The sequence below is a fragment of the Pelodiscus sinensis genome, chromosome 5 (genome assembly GCF_052426305.1).
Source record: "Pelodiscus sinensis isolate ZL-2025 chromosome 5, ASM5242630v1, whole genome shotgun sequence".
Classification (NCBI taxonomy): Eukaryota; Metazoa; Chordata; order Testudines; family Trionychidae; genus Pelodiscus; species Pelodiscus sinensis.
The window spans coordinates 31,568,223-31,591,063 of NC_143056.1; the positions used below are offsets into that span (position 1 = coordinate 31,568,223).

At 42.0% G+C, this 22,841-nt stretch overlaps 2 protein-coding genes across 4 annotated transcripts in view; one reads left to right on the forward strand and one right to left on the reverse strand.

The window, feature by feature from the left end:
* GPR68 (G protein-coupled receptor 68) overlaps positions 1-14,177 on the forward strand; it is a 30,188-nt gene extending 16,011 nt beyond the window's left edge. The window contains exon 2 of the mRNA XM_006135506.5: positions 9,647-14,177. Within this exon, the coding sequence (XP_006135568.3) occupies positions 9,786-10,868 (1,083 nt within the window). The 5' untranslated portion in view covers positions 9,647-9,785 and the 3' untranslated portion in view covers positions 10,869-14,177. The remainder of the gene's footprint in view (positions 1-9,646) is intronic.
* The window catches only part of DGLUCY (D-glutamate cyclase), a 71,806-nt gene continuing 61,492 nt past the window's right edge, over positions 12,528-22,841 (reverse strand). For all 3 annotated transcript variants that reach the window (XM_025190957.3, XM_014579725.4, XM_006135505.5), the window contains exon 13: positions 12,528-14,637. In XM_025190957.3, coding sequence (XP_025046742.3) covers positions 14,494-14,637 — 144 coding nt within the window. In that variant the 3' untranslated portion in view covers positions 12,528-14,493. The remainder of the gene's footprint in view (positions 14,638-22,841) is intronic.

Consider the following 22,841-nt stretch of genomic DNA (forward strand, 5'->3'; position numbering starts at 1 on the left):
CAATTACAGACTGGTACGTCTAACTTCAGTACTGGGCAAATTAGTCGAAACAATAACAAAGAATAAAATTGTGAGGCATGTAGAAGAACATAATTTGTTGGACAAAAGTCAACATGGTTTCTGTAAAGGGAAATCATGTCTTACTGATCTATTAGAGTTCTTTGAAGGGATTAACAAACATGCAGACAAGGGGGATCCAGTAGATATAGTATACTTAGATTTTCAGAAAGCCTTTGACAAGGTCCCTCACCAAAGGCTCTTGTGAAAATTACATTGCCATGGGATAAGAGGGAAGGTCCTTTCATGGACTGAGAACTGGTTAAAAGACAGGAAACAAAGGGTAGGAATAAATGGTAAATTTTCAGAATGGAGAGGGGTAACTAGTGATGTCCCCCAAGGGTCAGTCCTGGGACCAATCCTGTTCAACTTATTCATAAATGATCTGGAGAAAGGGGTAAGCAGTGAGGTGGTAAGTTTGTGGATGATACCAAACTGTTTAGGATAGTCAAGACAGAAGCAGACTGAGAGGGATTCCAAAAAGATCTCACCAAACTGAGTGATTGGGCAACAAAATGGCAAATGAAATTTAATGTGGATAAGTGTAGTAATGCACATTGCGAAAAATAACCCCAACTATACGTACAGTATGATAAGGGCTAATTTGGCTACGACAAATCAGGAAGGAGATCTTGGAATTATCATGGATAGTTCCCTGAAAACTTCCACACAGTGTGCAGCGGCAGTCAAAAAGGCAAATAGGATGCTAGGAATTATTAAGAAAGGGATAGAAAATAAGACACAGAAGATCTTACTGCCCCTGTATAAAACTATGGTATGCCCACATCTTTAACACTGTGTACAAATGTGGTCTCCTCACCTCAAAAAAGATATTTTGGCCTTGGAAAGGGTTCAGAAAAAGGCAACTAAAATGATTAGGGATTTGGAACGGGTCCCATATGAAGAGAGGTTAAAATGACTGGGACTTTTCAGTTTAGAAAAGAGGAGACTGAGGGGGGATATGATAGAGGTATATAAAGTCATGAGTGGCGTGGAGAGGGCGAATAAAGAAAAGTTATTTATTAGTTCCCATAATAGAAGAACTAGAGGACACCAAATGAAATTAATGGGTAGCAGGTTTAAAACTAATAAAAGAAAGTTCTTTTTCACACAGCGTGTAGTCAACCTGTGGAACTCCTTGCTAGAGGAGGCTGTGAAGGCTAGGACTATAACAGAGTTTAAAGAGAATCTAGATAATTTCATGGAGGTTAGGTCCGTAAAAGGTTATTAGCTGGGGGATAGAAATGGTGTCCCTGGCCTCTGTTTGTCAGAGGCTGGAGCAGGATGGCAGGAGACAAATTGCTTGATCATTGTCTTCAGTCCACCCTCTCTGGGGCACCTAGTGCTGGCCACTGTCGGCACACAGGCTACTGGGTTAGATGGACCTTTGGCCTGACCCAGTACAGCCGTTCTTATGTTCTTGTGTTAAACTTGCTGAGGGTGCAATCCAACCCCTCATCCAGGTTATTAATAAAGATATTGAACAAAATCAGTCCTAGAACGGAACCTTGGGGCACTCTGCTAGAAACTGACCGCCATCCTGACAACGAGCCATTGATCACTACTCGCTGGGTCCAACCTTCTAGCAAGCTTTCTATCCATCTTACTGTCCACTTATCTAATCCACATTCCCTTAACTTGCTGGCAAGAATATTGTGGGAGACCATATCAAAAGCCTTGCTAAAGTTGAGGTATATCATATCCACTGACTTTCTCATGTCTACGTAGCCAGTTATGTCATCATAGTAGTTAATCGGATTGGTCAGGCACAACTTGCCCTTCATGAATCCATGCTGACTATTCCTGATCACTTTCCCCTCTTCCAAGTGCCTGAAAATGGATTCCTTAAGGATTCCTTGCATGATTTTTCCAGGGACTGAGGTAAGACTGACCGGCCTATAGTTCCCTGGATCATCCTTCTTCCCTTTTTTGAAGATGGGCACTCCATTTGCCTTTTTCCAATCATCCGGGATCTCTCCTGATCTCCACGACTTTTAAAAGATAATGGCCAAAAGCTCCTCAATGACATTTGCCAGCTCCCTCAGTACCCTCGGATGCATTAAGTCCAGACCCATGGATTTATGTATGTTTAGCTTTTCTAAATAGTTCCTAACCTGTTCTTTACCAACCAAGGGCTGTCCATCTTCATCCCATCTTGCATCACTTAGCGTGTTAATCTGAGAGCCAACCTTGTCCGTGAAGACAGAGGCAAAGAAAGCATTGAGTACTTCAGCTTTCCCCACATCATCTGCCACTAGGTTACCTCCTTTATCCAGTAGGGGCCCCACTCCCTCTCTGATCACCTTCTTCTTGCTAACATGCCTGTAGAAGCCTTTCTTGTTATTCTTCACATCCTTTGCCAGTCGCAATTCCAACTGCGCTTTCACCTTCCTGATAACCCCCCGGCATTCTCAAGCTATACATTTATACTCCTCCCTGGATATTTGTCCAAGTTTCCACTTCTTGTAAGCTTCCTTTTTGTGCTTAATTGAACAAGGATTTCCCCTGTAAGCCAATCCGGTCTCCTACCGTATTTGCTTCTCTTGCTATGTGTCGGGATGGTTTCTTTCTGTGCCTTCAAAAAGGCTTCTTTAAAATAGTGCCAGCTGTCCTGGACTCCTTTCCCCTTCATGTAAGCATTCCAGGGAATCCTGCCCCGATGTCCAATGGCAATTGACAAAGGAGGGGGATGTCAATTTTTAGAGCTGTATTTTTATAATGTTCAGCAACACTAATGAAATATTTTTAAAGCAAATTTTAAACTAAGGGGCTTTAGACTAATGCAGTAAATTAAAACACTGACAGTATATACATGGGGTTGGTAAATGACTATTAAATGGCTTAATTACCACTCAAATTACTCTTTCTCAGGTTCAGTGTTCTGCTAATAGGTCTGGCAGGCTTCTTCACTCCTATAGCAATATAACACTCTTTCCATGGAGCTACAGATAGTCCCTTTGGGCATTCCAATCTATTTTGCTGTTCAGAGAGAGGTGGACTAGTTGATCACTATACACCAAATATTAGGGGGCTAGAGCATGTCACTTATGAGGAGAGTCTGAGGGATCAGGGCTTATTTAGTCTACAGAAGAGAAGAGTGAGGGGGGATTTGATAGCAGCCTTCAACTTCCTGAAGGAGGTTCCAAAGAGGATGGAGAGAGGCTGTTCTCAGTAGTGACAGATGACAGAACGAGGAACAATGGGTCTCAAGTTGCTCTGTGTGTGTGTGGGGGGGGGGGGGGGACATGTCTAGGTTGGATATTAGGGAAAACTATTTCACTAGGAGGGTGGTGAAGCACTGGAATGGGTTACCTAGGGAGGTGGTGGAATCTCCATTCCTACAGTTTTTAAAATCCTGGCTTGAAAAAGTCCTGGCTGGGTTGATTTAGTTGGGATTGGTTCTGCTTTTAGGAGGGGTCCTCCTGAGGTCTCTTCCAGTCCTATGATTTTCTGATTTTATAGTTGTGCTTAACTTGGCTGTGACTTCAGGAGGACTACTCTGTGGTGAGTAAAGTGAATTGTGAATAAATCTTTGCAGGATTAGGGCTATTTTTAGTCTGGAAAGAAAACACTTCTAAACTTCTTCATTGCCTATAGAAATAAAAATAAAAACACTTTAAAGAACCAGAGCTAATTATCTCCTTTAAAAGACTGTAATTTTTTTATTACAAGTATTAAAAATTCTATAGTAACCATCTCAAACACTTCAGCACACAATACTACTACTGCAGTGTTTGTGGCAGTTGTTGCAAAAAGAGTAGTAGTATTTATTATTTGTTGCATTACTTTGGGAATTTCATATGTAACCCTTCTGCCCAGTAGGTCTGGCAGCAACCAGGGCTGGGTTCAATATCTAGGGATCCATCTCTCACAGAACCGGCTAGAGCCTCCACCCAGTAGCCTGGGAAATTCACACACCCCTGAGCGCCTCTGAGGTGCGATGCTTCCCTACTCTCAAGCACAGAGTCTGAGTGTAGAAAATAAAATTTTAATGAAAAAGAGAGAGAGAGAAGTGACATGGCATTAACTTGGGAAAATACCATGAACAGAGTAACTCCCTACAAGTAACTGTCCCAGCTCAAATGGATTGAGCAATGTCCTTGGCCTCTCAGGCTCACTAGTCCAACAAGGTAAGGGTTCCATTCACTTACCCACATTTTCCCCACACCTCACTTCAAATGCCCCCCTTACAGCCTTGTCCCAGTCAGTGCAGACCCAGACACATCACCCTGATGACTTACTTCATAGAGCCTGATGTGATGCCAACTGTGTGATGCCCCTGCTGCCCACTGGTCGTTCCTGCCATCTGCTCCACTAGTCACCCGCTGCTCCCGCCAGCTGCTCTGCTGGCCACCTGCCACAGCTCCTACTGGCTGCCCGCCAATCATTCCCACCAGCCACTTTGCTGGCTGCCTGCTGCCGCTCCTACCGGCCACCCACCAGTTGTTCCCACCAGCTGCAGTGGGTCTGGTTCCAGGCCAAACCAGTGACTTCAGCTCTTAGAGTATGTCTACACTACCATCCTAGTTCAAACTAGGGTGGTAATGTAGGCAACCGGAGTTGCAAATGAAGCCCGGGATTTGAATTTCCCGGGCTTCATTTGCATATTGCCTGGCGCCGCCATTTTTAAATGTCCGCTAGTGCGGACTCCGTGCTCCGCAGCTACACGCGGCACGAACTAGGTAGTTCCATGAGGAGTAACGGTAGTTCGGAATAGGAAGCCTAATCCGAACTACCTAGTTCGTGCCGCGTGTAGCCATGGGGCACGGAGTCCGCACTAGTGGACATTTAAAAATGGCGGCACCTGGCAATATGGAAATGAAGCACAGGAAATTCAAATCCCGGGCTTCATTTGCAACTCCGGTTGCCTACATTACCACCCTAGTTCGAACTAGGGTGGTAGTGTAGACATACCCTAAGTGATTTCAACTCTTTAGCCATCACCTAGGCTGGCAAAAGATTCTAGCTTCCACTGGAATAATAAAAGGACTCCTGATGGAGTCTGCTTTAGGTCTATCCTTAAAACGGGGGAAAGAGGCAGATTGAACCAGTCTTACAGCTCACACCTGGCAGGCATGATGCAGGCTGGCTCAAGCCCTTCCCCTCAAGCTCTGTATACCCAACTCTGGAAGGGGAAGCCTTGTTCATCTGAGACCTCTTACAATCATAGAATAATAGGACTGGAGGGGACCTCAAGAGTTCATCGAGTCCAGCCCCCCGCCCTCAAGGCAGGACCAAGCTCTGTCTACACCATCCCTGACAGATGTCTATCTAACCTGTTCTTAAATATCTCCAGAGAGGGAGATTCCACCACCTCCCTTGGCAATTTATTCCAATATTTGACCACCCTGACAGTTAGGAATTTTTTCCTAATGTCCAATCTAAACCTCCCCTGCTGTACTTTAAGCCCATTACTCCTTGTCCTGTCCTCAGAAACCAAAAGGAACAAATTTTCTCCTTCCTCCTTGTGACACCCTTTTAGATATTTGAAAACCGCTATCATGTCCCCCCTTAATCTTCTTTTTTCCAAACTAAACAAGCCCAGTTCATGAAGCCTGGCTTCATAGGTCATGTTCTCTAAACCTTTAATCATTCTTGTCGCTCTTCTATGTACCCTTTCCAATTTCTCCACATCTTTCTTGAAATGTGGCGCCCAGAACTGGACACAGTACTCCAGCTGAGGCCTAACTAGTGCAGAGTAGAGCGGCAGAATGACTTCACGAATTTTGCTTACAACACACCTGTTGATACAACCTAGAATCATATTTGCTTTTTTTGCAACAGCATCACACTGTTGACTCATATTCAACTTGTGGTCCACTATGACTCCTAGATCCCTTTCCGCCATGCTCCTTCCTAGACAGTCGCTTCCCATCTTGTATGTATGGAACTGATTGTTCCTTCCTAAGTGGAGCACTTTGCATTTCTCTTTATTAAACCTCATCCTGTTTACCTCTGACCATTTCTCTAACTTGCTAAGGTCATTTTGAATTATGTCCCTATCCTCCAAAAAAGTCGCAACCCCACCCAGTTTGGTATCATCTGCAAACTTAATAAGCGTACTCTCTATCCCAATATCTACATCATTGATGAAGATATTGAACAGTACTGGTCCCAAAACAGACCCTTGAGGAACTCCACTTGTTATCCCTTTCCAGCAGGATTTAGAACCGTTAACAACAACTCTCTGACTACGGTTATCCAGCCAATTATGCACCCACCTTATCGTGGCCCTATCTAAGTTATATTTGCCTAGTTTATCAATAAGAATATCATGCGAGACCGTATCAAATGCCTTACTAAAGTCTAGGTATATGACATCCACCGCTTCTCCCTTATCCACAAGGCTCGTTATCTTATCAAAGAAAGCTATCAGATTAGTTTGGCATGACTTGTTCTTCACAAACCCATGCTGGCTATTCCCTATCACTTTATTACCTTCCAATGGTGCTTGCAGGAGAGACAATGATGGTGTCTCTCCTGCAAGCACTGGTGTCATGTTTTACAGTTCCCACATTTAGGGATAGCATGACTTGTGACCCCCACAATAGCCCAAATTAGTTACAGTACATCACATTCCATTCCAACACTGGTCCTCCATCAGCCCTGGCTGAATTTGATTTACATAACCACGCCTCAGATTCCTTCCCCATCCTGGCATGAGCTGTATTTACATATCAACGGTTAAGTATCTTGCAGAGCTAAACAATTTGAGTGAGCACACCCACCTCGAGGGAAGCTCTCTCCTTTTAGCAGGCTGATAGCAAACAGTAGTTTAGCCCCTGCTTACACGTACAACTGGACACTGCACAGAAGTGAAACAAAAATAGCACTAGATTGAAATCAAACAGTAAGAGGAAACAGGCAGATGCTACAACAGTGGTTTTCAAACTGTGGTCCACCTTACACGTAGTTTATGACTCAAGTTCACTCCCCCCATACCTTCCTCCTTCTCTCACTCCGCAGCCAGGGACCAGTTCTGGCTCTCTTGCTTCATGACCACCCCCCAGTGAGTTTGGAGCACCAGCTCTGGCTTCCCACTTTGGGGGTAAAGAAAGACCCGAGCCTCCCCGTCGGATCTCTCTCATGGGTAAGAATCTCTCCTTTCCCCTGGCTGAGGGAACAGCAGCACAGAGAAGCTTTCCCCTCTGCTCCCATTGGCTGGAATCAAAGACAGGTAAGTACCCCCCCTTCACCTCATGCCCAGACCCTGCACCTAACCCAACTCATGCACCACTCACTGAGATGACATGCCCTCAGCCTGTTCCTGCATGCTCCCTCCTGGCCAGACACCCTTCTCCCAGCCTGTTCCTGCACCCTCTCTCCTGGCCACTCACTGCACCTTCCCTTGCTCTTGTCCCTTCTTCCCTGGCCAGACACCCTGCTCCCAGCCTGCTCCTGCACCTTACCTCCCACCCAGACCTTGCACCTTCACCCTCTCCTTTGGGGATCCACAAAATCCACTAAGGCCAGAAAAATCTGGCCTATGGGAAGGACTTAACTTCAGTCCTTCCTATCCCTCCTCGCACCTCCATGGAACTAGAGTGCCAGGGGAGTGAGGTGTCTCAGTTAGGGGCCACATCAGAATTGGGGAGTTTTGAAGGGTGTTTTGTAGGGTTTCTTTTAGCTTCTCACTTGGGTGGCTCCCAAATGATTTTTCTGTGGGTCAGTGGTCCCCAACACAAAAAAGGTTGCCCACCCTTGCCATAAATAAAGACAACATTGAAACCTTTTGTATTGGACAGGAATTAATATTTTACTTTACTTAAAATGAAGTTTGATAAACTAACATGAGAAAGTTAAAGCGCTTAATCTGTTTAATAATTTCATTTAATATTTCCCTTCTTACTGGTTAAATTAAACTGTTCTCCCTAGCTGCAGCACTAGAAAAACGGGGCAGCATAATTATGTAATTAACTGCAAGTTTCCATTAGCAACTGATGGGCCACAGAAAGGTTTGCATCGAGCCAGGTAGGCCATAGGCCAAAAAGTTTGAGAACCACTGCACCATAAAGACTATTTCTCTTCTCCCTTAGAATGCTGTTTTTTTAACTGCCTACCATGAATTTGAGCTGTAGAAGATGTACAACATTTTACCTCCATAAGAATAAGTTAGCCCTCACCCCTGAATACTACACTGAGGCCTTTTTACTGAGATTGAACACACCTGTGAACAGTCATGTTAGATGACCATGGTTGGTGGGATTTAAACAGTTAGTTGCCTGATTAGAAGAATAATTTATTGGTACACTGACTGCTAAACCGTAGTCATCATAGGATCGTCATTCTTGATCTTCATAACCATGCTCAAGCACTGTGAAATTATGTACTGCTGACAAGACTTGTATGTTCTGACTTGGAAAAGCATTTCTTTGCTGAACATATTTATACTTGTATATATTAGCAATGTACAAAGTGATATATGCAGCAAACTGGTAGGGAGACTCTATTGTAATTAAGCAGATCAGGCCGAGACTATGGCTACCTTATGAGAGATTGTTATATGATTTTGGAAATCTTTCCTTGAAATATTCTTTTTGTAGGGAAAAGCAGCTTTGGAACTAGGTATGTACAGGAGAGAGAGCTTGCAATTTCCTTGCAAAAATTGACGAGTCAGTGTGTTTTGTTCAAGAGACTGAAGGAAAAAATACATTGTTTTCTGCCATAGCTCCAATGCCCTTTGAGAAAGTGTGAGTAGGACTCCATTCACTACTCTGCCCTAAGGAGAATATAAGCCTCAGCAACTAACTTAGTATCTCTGTGCCCCAACTGTACAATGGAGATATTGCCTCATCTGATAGTGTGGTTCTGAGGCTAAACTGATGAATGTTTACAAAGTAAAATGTTTTGAGATTCTTGGTGTCAAGTGCTATATACATACATTTACTATTCCTAAATAATGACATTTATGAAGCAGGTCTTGTGTTAGAGACTTGAAAAAGCTGAGGGCTAGGACTATTCATCTTTCTGAAAATCTACTATATATTTTGAAGTGTTTGTGGATTTGTTTGTGCAAAATAGTCATACTTCACAATTACCTACAGATACCAAAGTTGCATAAACAATCCTGCCTCTTAAATTAGCTAAACACACTACTTTTTACACCAGAATTTGCTGGGTGAAAGGTTTAAATAATTATGTTTGTTTTCTACCAGAAAAAGCCATGACTATTATGAGTAGAGTTCATAAAATATTTGCCAACAAAATCAGAATCGAGTCACCTATTAAACTGTCATTTTAGTGCAAAGAAAATTGTTACTATTGTGAATCACAGAATAATTCAAATTAGTTACGGAAAGAGTAATAGAAGCTTTACAAGTTTCTAATTCAAATGTATTATGTATGGTAATTATTCAATAAAATGAATAATGTTTGAAGTTGAAAGCCTACAAATTGAAAACTGTCCTTTTACTTCCCTTCTGAAAGCACATTAATACAAAGTTCTATTCAATATATTTAATTTCTTGAACATTCCTATAAGTGTAATCTACACAAAATGACTTTGCCTAGTCAATGATGGGCCTCACCTGCTAGTGATGCTAATTTCAGTGATATTCCTCATAAAAACTTTCATGTGTTTTACTTTCAGGCTCTTAGGATTCTAAGCCAGACTACACCCCAGCAGGAAGTCTGTGCAGAAGAAATGAGTAACTTATGAAACGGGATGAATTTAAAATTTACATCTCTCTTTGGGACCCTGATGAAAGATACATGGTCACTGCTAGAAGATGGTTACCCCAAACGTTACTAACAATAATATCTGCACCATTAACCACAGCATACACCAGACCGTATCCCCCCCAATATACATATTTGTCTTTATAATAGGTCTCCCAGCCAACTGCCTCTCATTGTACTATGGGTACCTACAGATCAAGGCGAAAAATGAATTGGGGATCTATCTGTGTAATTTGACTATAGCAGACTTGTTCTACCTCTTCTCTTTGCCCTTGTGGCTACAGTACTTTTTTCAGCATGACGATTGGACTTATAATGAACAACTGTGCAAAATCTGTGGCATTCTCCTGTATGAGAACATTTACATCAGTGTGGGCTTTCTCTGCTGCATCTCCATGGATCGCTATCTTGCAGTGGTACATCCTTTTCGTTTCTATCAGTTTCGGACAATAAAGGCCGCTGTGATGGTGAGCGTCGTTATCTGGATCAAGGAAATTCTGATGGGCTGGCTTATATTTCAGAATATTGATATTAGTAAGGATTCAGAAAGTCATACAATATGCTTTGAACATTATCCCATCAAAGACTGGGAGCACAGATTCAATTATTACCGCTTCTTTGCTGGCTTCCTTTTTCCCTTCTCTCTGCTGCTCTTTTCTTACTGTGGAATTTTACGAGTTGTCCGCAAGAGCCATGGCACTCAAAAGAAGACAAAAGTTCAAATTAAATGTCTGGTTTCAAACACTGTTATCATCTTCTTGGTTTGCTTTGGACCATACCACATCCTGTTGGTAATTCGCAGCTTGTTTGAGACGACCTGCATGTTTGCAGCTAAAATCTTTAACGTTTACCACTTTTCTCTCTTGTTGACTAGTTTTAATTGTGTTGCAGACCCAATATTGTATTGCTTTTCCAGTGAAAGCACCTACCAGAACTTAGTCAAAATGAGAGATTCCTGTTTAACATGCCTAAGATGTTTTAGAACTAAAAAGAAGGAATGCAACCAGCTTAAAACTCCAGAAACCCTCACAAAAAGCAGCAGTGTACCAGTGGATGAAGCGACACGGTTAAACAAACTACAATCTGCTAATGAAATGAAAGACTCTTCTACAATCAGTATAGACAAACTTTAGCACCCTTTAGAAAGGGAGACTGATCTAAATTTTCCAGGTCTATGTTTGGACTTCTATCTTTGGTTTATGAATGTATTGCAACTGCTTTACCTTCTAAAGAGCTCAGTAGCTCATGTGTACAGTAAGCAGAGCAGAGCTGATACTTTTGCCACAAGGGGAATTCCTTAGTTCTCTTGAGTAACTTGGACCTTGACATAGGGCAGGGAAAATACACACTAGGTCAGTTTAGCTAAGATCACACAGGGTGATATATTACTGACTCGGTGTAGCCAAAGTCAGGGGGAAGCTGCTGATCTGATGACTGGACCTGCTAAAATAAAATGTTAGTGGTGTGAATCTGCCATAATGATCTTTAATTGCTTGTTGTTTGTCCAGGTACTGACCATGAGAAAGCTGTCAACCTTTGTGATCACCTTTCTGAAAAGGTGGAGAATGGAATAAACTATGTGAAATTAAGTGATAAACGTTTCCCAAAGGAAAAATGTTTGTGTGTGATTTCTGTAACTTTGTCCCAATCACCTCATCCTCAAGCCATGCTGCAACAACCAGTGAGCAGGGAACCCTGAGACAGAGCAAAACAAAAAGACCACAGAAACCAAACAACAAAATCATGAGGGATACATTGGAATAGAATTCATGATGAAGCCTTTTTCTATAATGGATAGTAAAGTCAGTGTCTGTTGGGTTTGGATTCACACTGCTCTTTGGGCTTGAGCCAGTGCCATTCATTCCCACTGACTTCAGTGGGGGATCTGGAACTTAGTGGGCAATTAATTTATTTCATGAACTCCAAAGCAAGCATTAGTTTGGGGACGCGGATAGAATTGACACCACATGCCAGTGCACTAATTCACAGTATTTGAAGATACACATTCATTTAAATCCATACTCTGCTAACCATTTTAAAATTTGGATTGTTGTGTTTTTCCATGTTTCTGTGTTTTGTGCGCATAGAACATAAAGCCTCTTAAATTATAATAAATTGCAGGGCAGGCAGTGTGTTGAATAGAATGGGTTTCACTTCTGAATATCCCAACAAATTGTTTACATTCTATAGTTTAATTTGTTATAAAGGGAACCACTTTTCCCTAAATGCAGTGTCAAAATGCATTGTATATAGAGTAAGCCATAATGGCCTTTGGTTTACACAGAGGAAAAAGAAAAAACATAGGGAGTTACTACAGTACAAAATATATTGGCAATAAAGGAATGGAGAGTATATATATAGGCTCTCACAACTCTTCCTACCCACATCCTGTTTTTTATACATCTTTGCTTTATTTATCAATACTGCCTTACGTTTACTTCATCTCCCTTTAGAAGTCTAATTTTTTGCCTTCTGCCCTCACCCTAAAATCTCACCTACGCTGCTGCTCTTGGCACCCAATCTGTACTTTCAAAGCTCTTCTTGAAACACATCAGTTCTGTGCAACTCACACAATAACACTATTGTAACTACCCAATTACTTTAAAAGACTTTGAAAGGCAGACTTTTGTATCTTCTGGGTCTGATTTGTGTTGTCTGGTAATGCAGATTGTAAACTTCTCATGGAAAGGACTGTCTTATTCAGAGCTATGTATGTCATCAGGGCTTAGCAAATAATACATATTGAATGCAGCACTGAACCTCACTGTGAAAGTATAGAAATACACTAGAAATAATAAGGAAATGTATTTAATAAACAATGCATTGATTGTATTTTCCTCCCATATTGATTTGCTCTGTGATCGGAGTAACTATCTTTTTGGCTTTGGCCCACAGAATCCATTTGAGAGACTTCAGATCATTCTCTCTTTCCTGTTTGTGTCATAAGAAATTATATCCCCACGCCCAGAAGAGGATTAGGCTGTTTACATTAACACTCAGTTTGTTTAGTTGATTAAAGTTTCTTTCTGCTGAGTGCTCCCATGATGCTGGATTGATTTCCTGACACACACACTTTTTTTCTTTATCAGCGGTGTTATTTATCTTTATTTCCTCCCAAACCTTCCCCATTCTGTTCTATCTTTTTGCTGGCTTCTAGGTCACATGGCACTGGTAGCAGTTCCAAATCGCAGTAAAACAGTTAGAATATTGTTGGAAATGGAGTCTGCACAAACACAACTTTAACTATTCATTCTTTCTGATCTAAGATTGTATAAGGAACACACAAAGTTTGTATTAAGATTAAATGCATCCATTGCCTTATTTGTGTTTCACTACTTTACAGTCTTCCATACCAGTTAAAATATGGAGCTGGAATGCAGAGTATGTTATTTTACATGCAATTGTCATCTACCTGACAGGCTAATCTGAGTTGTTACATATCTGGGGCCAAATTTCATTCAGATTGAGTGTAATATCAGACTGAAACCTGTGCAATTGAATCAGAATTTGGCCATTAGAACCTTAAAATTTCATCTGCCCTACAGAAAGGGATGCATGATCTCAATGTTTAATGAAATTCATCCTACTGGACAGTGCAATTTTAATGACACTACTATCCCAAAAATTTTATCACCATGGCTTTTCATTATAACATCATAAATCGCATTGCAATAGGCAGGGAAATGCCATACATCATCACTGGATTAAACTGAGAACTGGGATCTTTATTATTTAGAGAAAAACAGTAAGTATTAAACTTAATATTTCCCAGTGAAAGGTAGCTGACATAGCCTATGTTTGGAGGAAAGATGGGAGGGGACAAAGACTTATTATGTCAAAACATTCTTGACTAAAATTAATGTTGTAAAGTATATTTGGTACAGCTACTAATTGATGGTTATAGAATTTAAGTACATGTTATCAATTAGTGGAATTCCTTCAGCCACAAACTAGAATGTGTGTCAGTGTGAACATGAGAGAGAGAGCAAGACACATGCACACACAAACCAGACCTTTCGTATCAAAAGAAAATTTCTGCAAAGTGTCAGTATCATTATTTCCCTATACTTTACATAGGAGTCATACAAGGCTCTTATTATTTCACTAATTCAGTTAAAGCGTCTCTTGTTTATCCACAATCAAAAGAATACACAGTCAGAGGAGCTGCTGGAAGTGTGTAGATAATACAGTTAGGACTTTCACTGCTACAAAGCCTCTTACTTTTTTTAACCTCCCCTTCATTGCAGCTCCTTTCCATATGTCTTTTCAAAATCAAACACTACTTTCTGTTGCAGCTCTGAGGCTTAGTAAAACAGGAATAAACAATTGTGATAATACTTCTACATTTAATGGCACAAAACATTTTTTCATGAAAAATGGGTCACCTGTTACTATATAAGGCTAAAGATTGTTCAAGTGATTGATTATAACTCAGAATTTTACACTTAAACAGGAAAAATGGTCTTGTGGTGAAGGCATGAGCTGTGTTCATTTCAGTGTCAGATGCCCGATGTGAGCCTGATGCAATCATTTAATCTCTCCTCATCTCATGTCTGCCAAATGGGGCTAATGAAACTTTTCTAGTTGTTGACAGCAATGTTGAAAGGCTAATCCTTAATGATTGTAACATGCTCAGATACTAGTGATGGAAGCATATAAGTACCTACAGTCATAGAACCAGCCTTTTCTGGTTGTTATTCTGGCCATGGAGTTACATTCTATTCTAAACTTCAGAGGTTAGAAATTATTAGGGGAAAGTCATTGCAGTGTCTGCGCCAGCAGCTTTTCAATCATAACTGAATGTATGTTGTAGAAGGGTAGTCCATCCACTTCCATTTCAAGACTGGCAGTTACTCCACTACGAACACCATATTGAATGAGAGTTTTCAGCAAATTTTCTTCCTAAAAAAAAAAATTATTAATTGGACTGTCAACTAATCACAATTAACTCGTATGATTAACAAAAAAAATCAGTGTTAAAAAATTGATCATGAGCAATCAATTTTAATCACACTGTTAAAATAGAATATCAATTGAAATGTATTAAATATTTTGAAGCTTTTCTACATTTTCAAATATATTATGACACAGGATATAAAGAGTACAATGCTCACTTTATATTATTTTTCATTACAAATTTTAGCATTGTAAAAATTATAATAGTATTTTTAATCTCTATCGTGAAAGTACAACTTACAAATGTAGTTTTTTTTACTACATAACTGCACTCAAAACCAAAACACTGTAGAGCCCACAAGTTCACTCAGTCCTACTTTTTGTTCAGCCAATCGTTTAGAGAAACGAGTATGTTTACATTTATGGGAGATAATGCTGCCTGCTTTTTATTTATAATGTCACCTGAAAGTGAGAAAAGGTGTTCACTTTCATAGTCAGCACTGAAAGATATTTATATGCTAGATATACTAAACAGTGGTATGCCCTTCATGCATTGGCCACCATTACAGAGGTTGTACTTGAATGCTGATGAAGATAGTTTAAAAAATGTGCTAAATAAATGTGACTGAACTTCTTGGGGGACACTCCTTAGATATTTCTCCTGCTCTGCTTTACCCGCATTGTGCCATGAAGTTCATGATATAGCAGTCTTGGATGATAACTCAGCAAACATTCATTTAAGAACACTTTCACTGCACATTTGACAAAACACAGAAGGTACCAATGTGAGATTTCTAAAGACAGCTACAGCACTCAACCCAAGGGATAAGAATCTGATGTGCCTTCCAAAATCTGATGGGGACAAAGTGTGGTGCTTTTGTTCAGAAATCTTAACAGAGCAACACTCTAATGTGGAAACTACAGAATACAAACCATCAGGAAAGAAAAATCAACCTTCTCATGGTAGCACCCAACTCTGTTGATAAAAATGAACATGCATTGGTCTGCACTGCTTTGACTAAGAACATAATCCATCAGCAGCATGGACACATCCTCAGGAATGGTGGTTGAAGCATGAAGGGATATATGAGAGCACATTTGATGTAAATGTCTTTTGATGCCAGCTACAATAGTGCCATGAGAATACTTGTTTTCACTTTCAGGTGACATTGTCAACAAGTGGGCAGTGCTATCTCCTGCAAATGTAAACAAACTTGTTTGTCTGAGCAGTTGGCTGAGCAAAAATAGGAATAAGTGGATTTGTAGGCTGTAAAGCAGGAGCGGGAAATCTGCGGCCTGTGGTCTGGATCTGGCCCAATGCTTGATTTCATCCAATCTGCAGCAAGTCTTCACCATGTGGGCTGGAAGTTCCAAGCCATGGCATCCCTCCACAGGGCTGAGGCCGCAAGCATTGGCTCATTGGCATGTCTCTGCAGTCCCAAGGTGGAGATGCAATCAATGCCCCCACATTGAACACCAACTCCTCAGATCTCATTGGCTGGGAATTGTAACAAGTGACAGCTGCGGGAGAGGTGTTTATGGCATAGGCAATGTGCACTGTAATGAGCCACCTGGTCCCTAGACATGACAGCCACTTCCAGGAGCAGTGTGGAGCCAGGATGGGCAGGAAGGGACCCTGTCTTAGCCTTGTTTCACCACCAACTGGGAGTTACCTGAGGTAAATTCCATCCGGCTATCACCCACATTCCACATCCCTTCTCACACCTAAACCCCTGCCCTAGGTCAGAATCCCCTTCCACATCTTAACTTATTCCCAAATCCTGAACCCCATCCACACTTCAACTCTTAGCTTCTCTTGCACCCAAAGTCCCTCCAAAAGCTTGTATCTTGAACTGCATCATGTACCTAGCCCCAACCCACAGCCCACACCACCAGCCACAGACTGAATTTCATCCCACATCCCAACCTCCACCCAACTCGTGAGCCCCCTCCTGAACTTCAAACCCTTTGGCCCCAGCCCAGAGTCACTGAGGACCCTAACCCATCATTTCAAGTCCAGTCCCAAAAACCCAACCCCCAGCCACTCCTCTTGCACCTCAACCCTTGCCCCAGCCCAGAAACCCTCATTTCTAGCCTCACCCTGGAGCATAGGGGAAACCCTGAGCCTCTGTCACCCCCTCTCTGTGGGGCTGTGTGATGTCCTTGATTGATTTTTTTTCAATAGAAAAAAATGCCCCATCTCTGCTCTAAAGTTTTACATTGCTGTATTTTTGAATACAGTTATTATTTGTACATGATTCTACATTTCTAAGTTCAGCTTTCATGATAAAGAGATTGCACTATAGTACTTGTAATGCAGGAACTGAATAATACTATTGGGGATTTTACAGTACAAATATTTATAATAAAATATAAATATACAGTGAGCACTGTACACTTTGTCTTTTGTTGTAATTTTAAATTATTATATTTGAAAATACAGAAAACATCCAAAAATGTTTAAATAAATGCTATTCCATTATTGTTCAACAGTGCAATTAAACAATTCATTTTTAATTATGCAATTAATAACAATTGTATTGGCTTGACAGTCTTATTTATTAATGTACTAATAAAGCAAAGAGTATTCCTCAAGCTCTTTCAGCTAAACATTAAAAAGACATGATCACAGTCTTCTAAGCATTTGGCTAGCAGTATGAAAACCATTGCCATTCAAAGAGGGCCAAAGAGTACCTTTAATAGCAGAAAATGGAAGTGCTCAGCAATGAACAAAAGCCAGTGTTCACAGATACCCTTTAATTACTGAGCAATGTCAATGGTACCAAATAAAAAGCATATTTGTGTCCATTCAGAAATCTGAATCCACTCTACTGAGATTCTGCCTGGCTTCACGTTAGGAAATGTTACAAAGTAAAACCAAATATATATTCACAAAGCATCAAGAAGAATATCTGGATACCTGCCTACAAAATCATAGATTAAAGTAGCCTGGATGTGATTTGTTCTTTCAGGGTTAATTCAAACTTACTGTTTTTAAGAGCTGGGGCTGGCAGTGCATGGGAGGGGGTCCCATGATAAGTAATATACATTCACCTTTGGAAGAGCTTCTGCCACTATTTGGGATTCTCATCCCTAACTAATTTATTTCTTGAGATATATACACAATCAGATTGAAAAGAAAAGACATAGGGGAAAAGAGAAGAAATAAAAAATACTGGGGTAATCTATATCAATCCTGCTTTCCCAGTCTCTCTTAAAGTGCCTGACTCCACACAATGATCAGTATCCTCAATATCTAATGATTTCAGTAAGAACTGAGGATGATTAGCACTACACCTGATTGAATCCTAATACAATAAGAGGAGAAACAGGAAGGAAAGGTGAGAAACATTTTTAGTACTTGGCATTCTCTTGATAGAAGAAGTCAAATTAAAAATGACATGTATTCCCATTCATAAAATCTATGCTTATTTATATAGAAATGGTTTCAAACTCTTACAGATTATAATAGTTTAACTATAGTATTTGGAGATTGATGCAGTACACTGTAGATATGTTTAATGTATTTTTCTGTACATAAAAGGGGTAAGCAATGAGGTGGTAAAGTTTGCGGATGATACAAAACTGTTTAGGATAGTCAAGACAGAAGCAGACAGTGAGGGATTCCAAAAAGATCTCACCAAACTGAGTGATTGGGCAACAAAATGGCAAATGAAATTTAATGTGGCTAAGTGTAAAGTAATGCACATTGGGAAAAATAATCCCAACTATACGTATAGTATGATAGGAGCTAATTTGGCTATGACAAATCAGGAAAGAGATCTTGGAGTTATCGTGGACAGTTCTCTGAAAACTTCCACACAGTGTGCAGCGGCAGTCAAAAAGGCAAATAGGATGCTAGGAATTATTAAGAAACGGATAGAAAATAAGACACAGAAGATCTTGCTGCCCCTGTATAAAACTATGGTACGCCCACATCTTAAATACTGTGTACAGATGTGGTCTCCTCACCTCAAAAAAGATATTTTGGCCTTGGAAAGGGTTCAGAAAAGGGCAACTAAAATGATTAGAGGTTTGGAACGGGTCCCATATGAGGAGAGGTTAAAGCGACTGGGACTTTTCAGTTGAGAAAAGAGGAGACTGAGGGGGGATATGATAGAGGTATATAAAATCATGAGTGGTGTGGAAAGGGTGGATAAAGAAAAGTTATTTATTAGTTCCCATAATAGAACTAATAAAAGAAAGTTCTTCAACAGCATGTAGTCAACCTGTGGAACTCCTTGCCAGGGGAGGCTGTGAAGGCTAGGACTATAATAGAGTTTAAAGAGAAGCTAGATAATTTCATGGAGGCTAGGTCCATAAAAGGCTATTAGCCAGGGGATAGAAATGGTGTCCCTGGCCTCTGTTTGTCAGATGCTGGAGAGGGATGGCAGGAGACAAATCACTTGATCATTGTCTTCGGTCCACCCTCTCTGGGGCACCTAGTGTTGGCCACTGTCAGCAGACAGGATACTGGCCTAGATGCACCTTTGGTCTGACCCGTACGTCCGTTCTTATGTTCTGTGTGATTACTTTTGAATTTTTTCTGGAAGCACTGGAATAGTGTCCCAAAACTAACAAGCAAAAATTCTACTGAATCTGGTACCCTTTTTTTTAACTGCATGCAACTCATTAACACCAGAGTCTACTGGCTTCTCTCCTCTGATTCAACTAAAGAATACAAAAAACTCAAACAAACCCTAAAACAACTGCTCAAAAAACTCCTTGCTATAACTCACGACCAAATGTACACAAACACCCCCCCACACAAATCTCCAATGAGGAGTTTTCTATCTGCTACCCAAGATACCCAAACTTGGAAATCCCAGATGACCCATCATCTCAAGCATTAGCATACTTTCAGAAGGATTATCTGGTTATATTGACTCTCTCCTCAGACCCTATGCATATCTAGATATCTTTAAGACACAACTGACTTCCTGAGGAAACTACAGAACCTCAGTAATCTTTTTGAAAACACCATCCTGGCCACCATGGATGTAGAAGCTCTTTACACAAACATTCCACATGATAATGAATTACTGACTGTCAGGAACACTATCCCTGATGACACCACTGCACACCTAGTTACAGAGCTCTGAGACTTTCTTCTCACCCACAACTATTTCCAATTTGGAGACAATTTATATCTTCAAGTCAGTGGCATAGCTATGGGCACCCGCATGCCCCCACAACATGCCAACATCTTTATGGCTGACCTTGAACAAAGTTTCCGCAGCTCTTGCCCCCTAGAACCGTTACTCTACTTACACTACTTTGACGACATTTTCATCATTTGGACTTTCGGGAAGGAGACCCTTGAAGAATTTCACAGGGATTTCAACAACTCTTATCCCACCATCAACCTTAGCCTGGACCAGTCCACACAAGAGATCCAATTCCTTGACACTACAGTACAATTACATGATGGACACATTTCTACCACCTTATACCGGAAATCTACCAACTATTACACTTACCTACATGCCTCTAGCTTCAATCCAAGACACATTTCCCAATTAATTGTTTACAGCCAGGCCCTAAAATACAACCAGATTTAATCCAATCCCACAGAGAGAAACAAATACCTACAGCAGGGGTGGGAAAAAGGGTCTCCGTGGGCTGGACCTGGCCCACCAAGCAGGTTGATCAGGCCTGCGAAGGCCCTACCTCTCCCCCGCCCCCAGGCCAACTAGGGCTAGGGGGTGGGGGAAGCTCACAAAGTTTCTTCCGCCCTGGCAGGAGCACGTAGCACTTTGAAGTGTCATATGCTTCTAGCAGCGCGAGAGGAGACTTCACACGCTCCCCAAGCCCTGATTGGCCTGTGGGTGGGAGGAGCGCACAAAGTTACCTCCGCCCTACCCCTGCCCTGAGAGGAGGCTTTGCATGCTCCTGCACCCCCAGGCCAATCACAGCACGGGAACGGGGAAGCACACAAAGATTCCTCTGCACTGCTAGGCACACAAGGCACTTTTCTAAGTGCCATGCACTCCTCGCAGGGTGGGGGCAGGGCGGAGGAAGCTCCATGCAGCTTCCCCACCCCCAAGCCCTGATTGGCCTGGGGGCAGGCAAAGCGCGTAAAGCCTCCTACCACCCTGCTAGGAGCGCGTGGCACTTTGAAGTGCCATGCATTCCTCACAGGTTGGGGGTAGGATGGAGGAATTTTCGTGTGCTCCCCTTTGCCCCCAGGCTAATCAGGGCCTGGGGGTGGGGAAGCTACACGAAGCTACCTCCTCCCTTCCCCTGCCCTGCGAGGAGCGCATGGTACTTAGAAAAGTGCTGCATGCTCCTAGCAGGGCAGAGGAATGTTTGTGCACTTCCCTGCCCCCACGCTCCAATTGGCCTGGGGGTAGGTGAGCATGCAAAGCCTCTTCCCACCCTGCCAGGGGCATGGGTTCTTAGTGGGAAAGGGGGGGATAAAGGGGCTCCCCCAACCCCAAACCAATCCTGGTCTGTGGGTGGGGAAGCCTGGAAGCATCCTGCCCCTCCCCTTCAATTTTAGGCCCCGCCCCTTCCACCTTGCTCTGGCCAAAAATTATTGCCCACCCCGACCTACAGGATTTATATAAAGCATTCTTAAAACTGAAATACCCACCCAGAGAAGTGAAAAACAGATTGACAGAGCCAGACGAGTACCCAGACATCAGCTACTTCAAGATAGGTCCTACAAAGAAAACATCAGGAAACCAGTTGTCATCACTTACAGCGCCCAACATAAACCTTTCCAACACATTAACAACCATCTACAGCCTAACCTGGAAAATGATCCTTCACTCTCACAAACCTTGGGGGACAGACCAGTCCTCTCCTACAGACAATCCCCTAACCTCAAACAAAATAACATAGTCTGCATCTATACTACAAGAAGTTATTTTGACATAATGTCAAAATAATGTTGAGCTGGAGGACTTTTTTCTCCAACTCCTGTAACCATCATGTTATGAGGAGTAAGGGAAGTCGGAGGAAGAGTGCATCGATAGCATCAAAAGCCGAAATAAGCTATTTTCACTTAAGCTATGCACTCGATGTAGCTCAAGTTGCGTATCTTATTTTGTCTTTTACCCTGCTATGTAGATGTGCCCTTGATTATGTTCCTTTTTTATTATAAAAGAAAAAGTAAAACTCTGATTCCTCTCTGCCATTTTAATTTATTCTAATTTTGAAAACTTCCATGGGTTACAAAATTATACTGAGTTCAGAACTGTATTGGTGAAAATTTGTTTGGAACACCAGAATTCAAAAGAACACTTCAATTCTCTGTCCCTTCTTTAATTTAGAAATATTTAAAGCAGTACATATCAAATCTAGTAAATAAAGTTCACTCCTGGGCTTCAACTTGAAGTAATCGATTAAGCCAACAACACTTTAATAGTTGGCTCCCTCAAATGGAAACCTTTACAGATTTCCAATTACAATTTTACTGTTGGGAATTAAACCATTTTCTACCGATGTAAGTACAATTAGGAAGAAAGAAAGGTTATATTTCTAGATAGAGAGCAGTGGTACTACTGCGAGATGAAAAAAACTATGAAACACTTGTTAGGGGGCTGGAGAACCCTTCCTTACCTGCAGCACATTAAGGGCAAAAGTCAAATTAAGATACGTAATTTCAGCTACATCAATTGCGCAGCTTAAGTCGAAATAGCTTAATTCAGCTTTTGGAGCAGTGTACAGGCAGTCCCCAGGTTACGTACAAGATAGGGATTGTAGGTTTGTTCTTAAGTTGAATTTGTATGTAAGTCAGAACTGGCGTCCGGATTCAGCCGCTGATCAGTTTCAACAGGCTGAATTTGGACGCCTGGGACAGAGCAGCTGAGGCGCTGCTGGGTAGGTCCCCACAGCGCCGCACCTCAGTGCTGTGGGGACCAACCCGGCAGCACCCCAGCTGCTCTACCCCAGGTGTCCCCAAGTCAGCTGCTGCTGAAACTGATCAGTGGCTGATTCCAGGAAGCCCGGGGAAGAGCATCTCTGCCTCGGGCTTCCTGTAGTCAGCCGCTGGTCAGTTTCAGCAGTGGCTGACTTTGGGACGGCTGGGGCAGAGCATCTGGGGTGCTGCCGGGTTGGTCCAGTAGCGCCGAGGAGCAGCGTTGCGGGACCAACCCGGCAGCGCCCCAGCTGCTCTACCCCAGGCATCGTCGGCGAGAAAAGCCTGGTCTGCTGGGGGTGGGAGGCGCACTAACTGTGCGCCCCCCCCCCAGCGGACCAGGGAG